We start from the raw sequence: 12,094 nt of genomic DNA on the forward strand, positions 1-12,094 counted from the left end.
CTTTTTCCACCCCCCCCCCCCATGAAAGGGGTACTCTTCATGTTCCAGTGAGCTTTAGAGATTTCATGAAAGGCTTGACAAATTATTCGCCCACCACAAATAGAGTGCCACCTGTAGGCCTTTCTTTAAGATTGGTAACACATTGTGAAAATAAGTTGAAAAGGAAAAGGACTTGCCTTAATTATAAATTGCAGACTTGGAAATACAGTTTATTTTAGATCACATGATCAATTTTTTTAATTAAAATCAAAATCTTCCTCTCCTACATTAAAAACAAAACAGTTTACATCATGTTACATAAAACATTTCCCCAAACTAACATAGAACCTCTTTATATACATCCTTTGTCATCTACTGTTTCATCCATCTATGTGCTTCTTATCATCAGGTATCATTTACTTTTTGTTAACGTAGAGCCTCAACAAGATGCATCCCCCCTCTCCCCTGATTTATCCATTTTAAATGATCAACATTGGCTTTTATGTCACATCATATTAAGATTTCTATACCGGTTCTCGCATAACCTTTCCACCCACAACCTTCCCTTACCACCCACATCTCTTTGAAAGGCACTACCTGTTATGCTTTCGTCAGTTTTTTGTTCCAACCCATTGTGTTTATTCCCCCTGCTCTCCCTTCCCCTGTTCAGAATTTTCTGGAACAGCGTTCCCCAGTCTTTTAATTCACATGGTTCACCCATGTTGGCTTAATTGCTAACTTAAATTTAAGGAAGAAATTATTGGAAGCTTCATATAGTGCAACCCTTCTTTTGCCATCTTACTGTATGTGTATGGTGAGCCCTAGTCATGGCCTGGGAGGTAAAATATAAACAAAGAATAAAGATAGGTTATGCCTCAGAGCTTACAGTTAGTGTATAAAACAAGATGAAAGAGATGGGGCAGTATAGAGACACTAAGGCAACATTGATCAGTATGCACTCTACCGCAACCTCCTATCTATTGTTAAGCCTCTGTAGGCATCATGGTAAGGGGGGGGGGACTTTAAGGTGTGACTTGGAGGGGAATAATGGAACTGGAAGGCAGTCTTTGGAACTGGAATGCAGTAGGACAGGTGGGAGGAAGAGGAGTGCTAGTGGGGACTAGTTATCCATAGCCTATGAGCATTTGTAGACTACACTTTAAAGTGGATTTAAAGCAGGTTAAATGCCTTTTGCACCACTTTAATGGCATTGCTGTTTGTATATTTGGCAGTGTCTTGCGCATTAATTCCAGCTGCTGTAGCACATTCAGTGGTGTAATGTGCCTTAAGTGACTTTGGGATGCAGCAAATGACTGGGGCGCTGCAAAGTAAAACACTTCCTAGGAGTTTGTTTCTTATCCTACAGCCATGGAGGGAAGCACCAGGCTCCAGGTGGCTCAGGGACTATGCAGGCAGGCTGTGCAGGCAGCCTGGGAAGGCAGGCTCCACAGAAGGGGGAAAAAAACCCAAAGAAGTGGTGAGCTCGAACTTTTTTTTCTTTCCCTGGAGCTTGCCTGCCTGCGCTGCATGGGGGCCTGGTGCTTCCCTGTGTGACTGTGGTGCCCCCTAGGAGTGCCCAAGCTGGGTGATTGTGGGTGAGTGCTGCTGGGGGGTGGGGGACTGCTGCACCAGCTCCCCTCTCCTGCAGCTCAGGGACCACTCTGCCCACCAGCAGCTCTCTTTCCGCTCTCCATTGCTGGAGAGGCAGGTAAGGATTGGGCTCTGACACGGGTGTACATGACACAGGGGTTTACTTCACCCTAAATTGAAGCAGTGTTTTTTAAAAAACTACCTCTTCAGGGAGAATTAAACCCCTGTGTTGTGTACAGATGCCCCTAATATCTCTTCAGTTAAGCAATTAGCTCCTGGTTCACAAATGCTCCTTCCCTCCCAGCCCAGGACTTTATGTGGGTCTGGCTTGCCACTGCCTCCCTTTGTCCCTCTCCCATAAAGGGCCCCAGGAGCAGCTGTGTCCAAGCTACTGTGTTATTGGTTAACCGTTTAACCATAATAATTAGAGGAGGTTAAATTTTTTAACTGATATTTACATCCTTAACAAAAAGGTGATTGTTCAAAATTTTAACTAGATGGAGGTGGGGAGGCAGGCGGAGCCAGTGCAGTTTTTACACTGAAGGACAAGTAATAGGCTGTGAGCAGAGACCGGTAGCTTGCTTATGTTTGATCGATAAATATTTTCATTGTTTGGTATAAAGCTGGAAGTGTGGACTGTGCTGAACCATCCCATGAATGTTTTCTGTATTGCGGCAGTATGGGTGAAAGTTACTTGGAGGGAGCATGGTAACAGAAGTTCTCCATATGTGTTAGGTACAGAATGCTGAAGAGCAGCTGATATCACTGATTTGAAAGTTTTTTTTCCTCTTCTTTCTACCATCCATATTTTATGACTAAGTGCTCCCTTGAGCCTTAGCCAGCCGGAACCTGAGAGTAGCATCCATTGGTCTAGCAAGCCAAATTAAAAGGCTGCATCTGGAGGTGAACTATTTAAAGAAATGAAGAGAAAACGTCTGGAATTCTACCTAGATAAGCCATTAATATGAGCTAAGTCAACCTAATACAGTCATTGGAGCTAACTTTTCCAATGGAGTTACATAAGCTACTGTATATATGTTAGGAATAAAAATGCAAAGACTTTTGAGCTTGGCAGAACAACATCACTTCCAAGCAAAAGATACTAAATTATCAATGAGCCAAGGCAGAAGTCCAAAGGAGGACCTGTGATATGAAGAACCAGATGGTGAGAAGACAAGGCGAAGGAGATTCAACATCTCACTGACATCCACAGTATGCATGTTTTTTCAGTGCCAACAGAGCCATTTAAAGTCTGAGCTCTCAGGGATCAACCCCCTTGAGACCTGGTTAAAGAAAGGGGAGCCATCAACTCCCTGTTGGAAAAAGCATTTTGAAGATCTTTTCGATCAAGAATCTATTGTTGATGAGAGTATCTCAACTGTATCCTGCAACATCTAGTCAGAGACGTTTCCAGAATCCCTCCCACCCTTGATGAAGTGAAGAAAGCTATCAAGTAGATGAATGACAAAGTATCTGGACCTGATGGAATCCCTGCCAAAATCTTGCAGCAGTGGTACGAGGAACTGGTATCATGCCCTCGTCATAAGGAGCTGGAATAATGAGGAAATCCCAAATGACCTGAGTGACACCATGAATGTGACCATTTTCAAGAAGGGAGACAGGTCCGTTTCTGGAAATTACAGAGGGATCACCTTGCTGTCCAAAATTTGTCACCATTCTTTGCCTGCTCCATAACAGTATATGAGTGGTGATTCTCAGTTATGGATCTATAACAGGTCCCTTTGAGGTTAAAAAGGGAGTTAAGCAAGGCTGTGTAATCACTCCAATATTCTTCTTGATATTTCTTACTACGATGCTACATCTGACCACCAGCAATCTTCCAGTCAGAGTGGAGTTAACTACTGAGTGAATGGTAAGCTGTTTTACCTTAACTGATTCCAAGCCAAAACCAAGACCACCTCAAATTCAGTCATTGAACTCCAGTACACTGATGATGCTGTGGTGTGTGCTCACTTGGAAGCAGACCTTCAGACAGTTGTCAGTGTCTTTACCAAGGCATACGAGAAAATGGGACTGATGCTTAACATTCAGAAGACTAAGGTCCTCCATCACCAAGCTCTTAATGAGCAGTCCCCAGGGCCGGTAATTCAGAATCGCAGTGAAACTCTGGAGAATGTTATTTTGCATATCTTGGAAGCCATCTCTCACAGAAGGCTAACATTGCTGAAGAAATCCAACTTTGCCTTTAAAAGTGCAAGTACAGTTTCAGACGCCTGAGGAAATGGGTGTTCGAAGATTGGGATATCAGTCCCAAAGCCAAGCTCATGGTTTATCAAGCGTTGCTATTCCCACCTTGCTGTACAAAGCTGAGACATGGACAGTGTATAGGAGGCACCTCAAGTTGCCCTCACAGAACCACGTGCCCAAGTTGCAACAAAGTCTGGTGATCCCAGATCGGCCTCATCAGTCATATAAAGCAATCATGGGAGACAATCATCCTCACCTGTGAGGGGTTGCCGATGTGTATGTGAGTGGCCTAACATGAATGGCCATGCAGTGCCCTGTACTTCCAAATTAAAAGGTAGACAGATTGGCATCTATCATTATTTTCCTAAAGCTAACTAACACTATCACAACACTGTTGCTGGCTTATGGATTTTATGGGGTTGGTAGCGAGGTGTTTAAGGAGCTGCTCATCCCCTCAAGGGCTTGAAACCCAGCTGCAGACAGTCAAAAATTGATAGTGTGCCTGGCTGGGAGGCTAGTGGCCAGCTGGAAGTGATAACCTGCTAATCAGGATGGAGCCACAAATATGCTTAAGAACTTCAGGAGGGAGTGCTGAAAAAGGAGAAGCTCAGAGCTACAATTGCCCCTGTCCAATGCCTGGAGAACAGAGGGTTTTTTTATTTTTGTTTGTTTTACTTATTGTGGTTTGGTTTGTTCATTTATTATGGTTTCAAAAGTGTTTCTGAAAAGAGTAAAACCAGTCTGAGTACCTGAAGTTAGAGCTGACCTGCCTCTGTCTCAGGCAGTGAGGTACACGAACTGCTTATGGGGTGATTTTCCATGAGTGTGAATATCTATATTTCTATCTCTTATCCAATCTCCAGCATCCACAGACCAACTAGATGTGACAATGTAGGGGTGTGAGTGAGTGAGTGACCTTTCTATGGCAGAATTGGAGCCCAGATGACTGCTCCTTTCAGTGCCACCAGTTGGTTTGCCCTTTATAGGGAAGTATTAGAAGCTTCTTTTTCCAAAAGTGCAGTCTCGTTTTCTTTTCCTTTTCATTAATACTTCCACAGAGCAAATGGAATCTCTAAATTAGGCAGCATCTTTCCACACTTCATTCATTTCCACTTCCTTTATAAGCACACACAGTTTATAGACATTCCCACCTTTCCTAGTGCATTATTGGACTTCCCTTTCAGTTGTTTTTCTAATACCGCATTTAAAGAATCTGAGTAAAACACACGCACATGTTGCAGTTAAATGTAGCATAATGCTACTGGCTTGAAACTATCCTGTATTGGAGATTCTCATGTGATGGTCAGTTAATTCAGTTTTGGTTCCACTGCCTAATGAATGAATACATGTCCAAATTGCATATAAATAAAATAATTTCCAGATCTCAGACTTGTCAAAATTGACCTTGGCCCCAGTTTGGATCTGGACCATAGGGCTCTGCCCAGGCCAGATTTGTGGGGCCAGCAGCAATTGCAACAGGTCCAAATGCACATATATATTTGTTTTTAAACACTCTGAGGTGATGAGGGTGGGAAATGTAAAGTAAGAACATTGAGTTTTGTGTGGATATGCCAATTTTCTTTTAAAATGTTAAACACTTATTCTGAAGGGTAAAACACCACTTGTCTCATGGTAAACTTTGGAGAATGGCTTAATTTATATTTCTGTCTTTCTAAGTAGGAGGTAGGGCAGGGCAGTACACTAGAGCATGTATACATGTGCTCCAGGAATGTGTGTGTGGGGAGCAGAGGGGGCGCAGGAGCACTTTAATTAGAGCAGCTATGAAAGCTGCTCTAAAGTGCCTGGAGCGTCATGTGTATCAGCGTCCGTGTGCTGAAAAATGGTGGTGGGGGCACTTTAACCAAAGCTCATCAAATGAGTTTTATTTAAAGTGTCCCTGCTGTCATGTTTCAGCGTGAGGATGCTGATACACATGACAATGGAGTCTGACGGAATGCAGTAATTACTATTCTCCAGCAGACTCAATTGAGTCTGCTCTGACGTGCTATAATTACAGTGCATTGGAGCAGGCTCTCTGCACATGTATAGGTGTCCCTAGAGAGTAACTTGATCAGAGAGGCATGAATTTTTGTAGGCAGCAGCCTACTTCATCAGATGCAATAGATAGACAGTTCATTGACACCATCTGACAAAGCAGGCTGTTGTTTATGAAAATTCATGCCTCTCTGATCAAGTCAGTCTCTATGGTGCTATCCTGCTCCTGACTTTAGACTAATTTCTCTAGTTACCTCTAAGGTCTTGAAGAAAAGCTTTCATGCTTTGTATTAAATAGTGCACTGAAGAATGTCATGATACAGTAAACATTTTTATCCTTCCAGGCAGTACCCAAAGGGCTGGGTCATTACATTTCCCCTAGAAATTATAAATAAATATTACAAGGCATTTTTTTTAAATGTCCGTGCTAATTAACATGTTTTTCTCTTATTTTCCTTTCCAGCAAGCAACAGGCAGAGGTTTTGGTGACAAAGATTTTCGGTCTGGATTAGAAAATGGTATTCTGCTGTGTGAGTAAGTAATACTTTAAATTTGATGTTCAAATGGAACATCATACTTGAGATTAAACTTATTTATTTACTCTATCTGGTCCATACAGCTGTTGGTTTCCTTTTGCAAGCTGGGATATTGTGTATATAACACGTTTCATTATTTTCGCATTTCAGTGCCAATGCTATTGTTATGGCCTGGATTGATATGTGGCTTTACAAAAACAAGTTTTGCTTCCCCTGCCCTCTTTAACCTCTTTGACAGGCTAAGTAAAGTAAAAGCAATGTTTGCACTTTGGTTTCCTTTTATTTAAAGATGTTGACTGCGGTTTGTCAAATAGCATTCTGCACCTGACTGCAGACGCTTCTGGTACAGGGAAGAGTTCTGAATCAATGGCAGATTGTTGGTGAGGCTTAACCCAGCAAAACCCAGGGTTTTGTTTGTTTGCTTGCTTGTTTGTTTTTTTGAAGATCCATTTGAGTGGATCCATTTGAGTTTTTTTTTTTTTTAAAGATCCATTTCACACTTCTTAATACAACAGGGTCATAGGTTTAACTAAAACCTGCTAAACTAAACAAGCCTTTCTCACTTACCTGGGGATTTAGATTAGGGACAGGCATTCAAAAAGCCTGAGCCTGAACTGATTCAATCTTTTCAAGTTAGCCTAACCTGCCTAGGTTGAATCAGTATGCAACTGAACAGACATTCCCTCTGGACTGAGAAATGCTGGCACATGCCTGCGGTGGCTCAGGCTAGAAGCCGGAGAAGCTAGAGCAGAGTTTCCCAACCACTGGGCTGTGAAGGGTTGCCTGTTGGGTCGTGGCATGAGCCCCTTGCTTGAACCTCCATCTTTCTGCCCACATGAGCGGCTTCCACCACCAGCAGTAAGCTGTGGGGTTAAAGTTGGGTGGTGGGGCAGTCCCAGGAGGGAGGCAGCTGGCTCTGTGCCCTGTCCCGCTCCTAGGGAAGGCAGCGGAACCCCTTCTTGCCGGGCAGTCCCAGCTGGGTTCCTCCCAGGCCACTACCTGCACAGCCCCCTCCCTTGCAGGGTCCCCTGGTGTCCATGGCTGTGGTGCCCCAACCCGGCTGGAGCTGCGCCTTTACTTGCAGGGCAACTCCTTGCAACCTCTCCCGCCCCCCCGTTCTCCCATGTAAAAATTAAATTTAAACATGTAAGTTAGGTTGTTTTTATACTAGGTACATTTATACCTTATCCACCAGAATTCTTTGAGTAAGTTTGCTGGTCCTCAGTATAAAAAAGTTTGGGAACCACTGTGCTAGAGCAGCTTTCCCTTCTCTTCCCTTCCCTTCCCCAGAACTGAGCAAAGGAGGTGTGTGCAGTGCATGCATCTGTTGATGATACTGAGGTTTTTAATTTCTCTTCGTTTCTTCATACTGTCTGCAAACCTGACAGGTAAGGGAGCCAGGAGGAAGTTAACACAGCATTTATCAGCCCATCAACAAAACAAAAGCATCTCTCATTAGTTCAAGCTCTTCTTAAAACAGATTTTTCCAAGGAAGGAACAGGGGGACATTACCGGTTGACCTGTTGATTAGCTCCAAAAAGCCCTATGCATACACTGTACTGTCTGCCAGTCCCAGTGAAATTGGAGATGCACATGTAGACACCTCTGAGCATTAGCTGGCATACCATGTGCCTAGGGTCTGTGGGGCTGGGGTCCATGCTGTGGGAGAGGATAGGGAGAGGGGGATTCCTGCTTGAGCAGCAAGGGAGGGATGGGGCAGGGGGAAGCCAGGCAGACCCTGCTGTGCCTACAGTTTCTGCCGGAGCTCTGTCTAGCAAGCAGAGGGCTGGGGCCAGCCCTGCTGTCTGGAGCCCAACCCAGCCCAAGGCTGCAAAGCATCCATGATGCTGGGGGACTCTGGTTTAACTTAAACCAGGAAGGGGTCTAGGACAGACATTGCATAATCTGGTTTGACCCAAATCAGTTAAGTCTGATACTGCATTCAACCAGGTTTATCTTAAACTAGTTTCAGCCATTTTGAAACAGGTTGATGTGCACTGAACTTATGTTTTGTTACAGGTTTAAACCAGTTTCTGATCACTTAAACCAGTTTATGTGTAATATCTGTCCCTAGCCTTAATATCTCAGCCTAGATCAATTTTCAAGAGCGCTGGAGGAGTTAGGTGTAAGGTTCCCTCTAAGTTGCATCCATGCATGGCTGTACCCAACTAAAAGTGTGGCTGTGCATAGCCTTTTCAAGGCCGTGCACCCAGAGAGGCTGGGGTGGGAGCCTAGCGTCGGTCCCGCCGGCTCCGGGGAAGTGCTCCGCTCCCCCGTATCAGGGCCAGGGAGTGGAGCGCTTCCCTGGAGCTGGCAGAGCCCATGCCAGCCCCTTGCCCCAGCCTCCATCCCTGCCTTGCCTCACCTTGGGGAGGAGCTGCCGCTTGCCCCAGTGAGGCTCCGCTGGCTCCAGCACACTGCTCCACTCCCTGGCATGACCTCAGGGGGTGTGTCCCTGAGCCTGCGGAGCCTCACTCGGGGCAGGCAGCAGCTCCTCCTCATGGTGAGCCAAGGCATGGATGGAGGCTGGGGCATGGGGCTGGTGCGGGCTCCGCCGATTCCAGGGAAATGCTCCACTCCCCAGCCCTAATGCGGGGGAGCAGAGCCTGTGCCAGCCCCAGCTTCTGGCCCCCAGCCTCTCGGTTCCAGCCCCCGGCCTCCAGCCCCCTTCAATAAGTGTCCCACACCGGACTGAGGTGGTGTGCTCACAGACTGCTGCTCCTTAGGGGGAACATTGGTTAGATGCCCAGTTTGATGACTTTCAGCTTGCTTTAACTCTGACTGCTTGGAAAATGCCACCCCCCACCCCTGACAGCAGCAGCTTCTAAGCTCTGTGTAATACTTTAAGTAGGGTGACCATACATCCCAGCTTCAGATTTCATAGGCTGTCGCGGTCAGTAGATGAAAATTCTAACTAATGTCCTGGGTTGACTGCTCATGGCTGGTCCAGCTCCTCCTGAGTATGATGTGTGTGTGGGGGGGGGGCACTCCCCTGACCATGGCCCCCTGGGCAGTCACCCACGTCGCCCCCCCAGAGCTGCCACTGACTGACCCTAATGTGCATGAGACAAATTCACAGCACAGGATTGTCAGGACCAGAGAGTTGCCACTATGTGGAGGTCAGGTGAGGAAGGGGCTTCCCTGGTAGGGGTGGAGAAGGGATTGGAGGCTTGGCCCACTGCCCCTGAGGACATGTGTTTGGGGGGTGGCTGCTGGGGATCTATGTTTGGTGGGGCAGCTCTGGGCTCTGCTCTGAGACTTCCAGTGGAATTGGAACCAGGGAGTGGCTGCCATCACTGCACAGAGCCCCAGGGGGGAGGGGGGTGGCTTGGACCCCTGTCCTCTCTTGAGACTGTGGCCCTGGCTGGCTCACAGCCCAGTGGAGTTGGGACCTGGGAGCTGTGTGGTCCCTCCCCACATCCTGCCCTCCTGGCTGCCAGGGACCTGGGTTTTGTGGGGGTGGGGGTGGCTCCAGGGTCTGGCCGAAACAGGTGTTGAGCCCGGGTGCTGTTGCTTGGGTCCCCTTGGGTGGTGGAGCAGATTGGAAGGCACAGGGGACCTTGTGTTCTTTGTAGGGACATCTCCTCCGTCCCCCACCTCATCACTGTTTCAAGCTTAATCCAAAGGCTGGAAGAGGTGCCGAGGTTGGGGCAGGGCAGTGTGGGGCTGTTCCTGCTTTGCCTGCAGCAGTGCTGCTGACTTGGGATAGGTGGGGAAGTGGGGCAGTGTCCCGAATTTTCCAATTGCTCTCTAGATGTGTGGGGAGGCTATTTTAAATCTATGGTCATGACCTCAAATCAGAAGAAGAACAGAGGTGCATGCCAGTCATCTTAATTTAGGGCATGGATTCAGAAATGATGGTATTTTGCAACTTGCAAGGAAGCTTTCTTGAAAAGCGAAGCGGTATACCAGTCCAAGCTTGTACTTGTTACAGTTGAATTTTAGGAACAAAAAAGGAACCGTGATTTTGGATTTGGCTTTGAACCTGTATAGTTGAGCACGGTTTGGTTTTTCGGAAAGCTGAAACCAATCTATATACGTTTTATGCATCTCAATAATGCAGTTCAACATTTAGCTTGAACTTTGAGTGCTGAACCCTTTAAGGGGAAAAAAAAAGCCAAAGAACAGATAAAATCTTGTTTACACATCTTTTCCTCCTCTCCAAACCAGTTTTTGGCAAAGACGGATATAGTTACTGCTGGTCAGATGTTTTGCTGTATATAGTGGCATGTGTAGTGACTGGTGTTGCACAAGAACTTTCTCCTTAGTGAGAGAATTTTCTTTTACAATCACTTAACTATAACCCTTGTTTGTCGTGGTTGAATTGTGTTGGTAGAGGAGTAAGAGGATGTGTGCTTCGAGATTAGATCGCAGTCATCTCCTCAAAAAAACAGATCTATTCTGACTTAAGTGGTGTAAATGTTTTAGATGCAAAACCTAAGTCACTAACCCTATCCCTTATTGCCTCCATTGCAATATAAGAGTATCTTGGGTTATGGGGTTGAATGGTTATGGTAATGAGTGAAGTGGCAGGACTACATTTACTTTATAATCTTGGGGAAACTGTTTTTGTTTGCTGTACACATTTGACAATATATAGACTTGCCCTTATGGGCATTTATATAGGAAGACTTTCATTTAATAATCCAAGAATAAATCTAAAAAGGATTTTTTTTAAGAGCATGAGGAGTTTAAAATGCAGCCTAATAGTACCACAGCTTTATGGCAGCATCTCTGGTGTGTGTTTTAGATCAGTGGGGGCCAACCTTTTTGGCAGGTATACCACAAATTTGCCACCCACACTTCCCGAGTGCTGCTCTGATCCCTTTCCCTGACCCAGTCTGCTGCTCAGTTTTTTGCTCACAACCCTATGCTCCCTGACCAAGCTGCTTGTCTGCTTTCTGCTCCTTGCCCTGTCTGCCACTGCTGCCTCTCCTCTTCTTGATCTTTCACAAGCCGCACAAACAGGCTACCCATGCCACAGGTTGGCCACCCCTGTTCTAGATGTAAATTGTTGTTGCTACTTAACTCATTGCTCTGAACGGTCTTCTGCAGCTGTCTATATACACCACTAAATCTTCATGCTTATGTCAGAAAACTGACATGAAGGGCCTTCTCCTCAGATACAGCAAATGAAGCTGTCTTCCTGGTGCTCCATGCTTCTACCAGAAGTGGGCCCAGTGATTAAAATAATGTTAAATAGTGATACAGATGAATAACACTGAGCCACCAAATTGGTCTTGTTACAGATTGTTTTTGAAATGAAATGGGGCAAGGAGGGGAATGATTATTATGTTAAACTCTTGGCAAATAACTCTTCAATTATTTTCAGCTCAGTGCAAAATGAAAAACTCCCCACCAATTGCATTGGTCCCTTATGCTGAAGGATGGGGCCAGAACTTCTGGAAAGCATAGGTTCCTAAGGGTGGGGCATTGTGAACCTAGTTTGTAGCTCCTGCCGCCTTCAGCATTTAGATTCAAGCTGCCATGGGCATTATTATATCTTTCAACACTGGCTGGAGTGTTTGGGTTTGTACTGACCTGCCAATTACAAGCAAATATCTAACCACATTTAAACTCTTTTATTCTATGCCAGTTCTTTTTGTTTGAATCATAACTTCCCAACAAGCAGATGGGAAAGGGTTGCAAGGATTTTTTTTTGGCATATCCGCCACAAAAAAATGTTCTGATGGGTTTTTAGGTTTCAGCTGTTTCAATATCCAGCATGTGGAGGATCTGTCACCCTTTCAGGCAGATTAAATCAAGGTCAGAGAAACAGAGTTGTA

At 45.5% G+C, this 12,094-nt stretch overlaps 1 protein-coding gene across 8 annotated transcripts in view; it reads left to right on the forward strand.

The window, feature by feature from the left end:
- The window catches only part of LIMCH1 (LIM and calponin homology domains 1), a 314,049-nt gene that overhangs the window by 120,655 nt on the left and 181,300 nt on the right, over positions 1-12,094 (forward strand). For all 8 annotated transcript variants that reach the window (XM_090035832.1, XM_090035833.1, XM_090035834.1 and 5 more), the window contains exon 2: positions 6,236-6,306. In XM_090035832.1, coding sequence (XP_089891958.1) covers positions 6,236-6,306 — 71 coding nt within the window. The remainder of the gene's footprint in view (positions 1-6,235; positions 6,307-12,094) is intronic.

The sequence above is a fragment of the Crocodylus siamensis genome, chromosome 2, assembly GCF_052110815.1.
Source record: "Crocodylus siamensis isolate JL-2025a chromosome 2, ASM5211081v1, whole genome shotgun sequence".
In the NCBI taxonomy this organism is placed as follows: domain Eukaryota; kingdom Metazoa; phylum Chordata; order Crocodylia; family Crocodylidae; genus Crocodylus; species Crocodylus siamensis.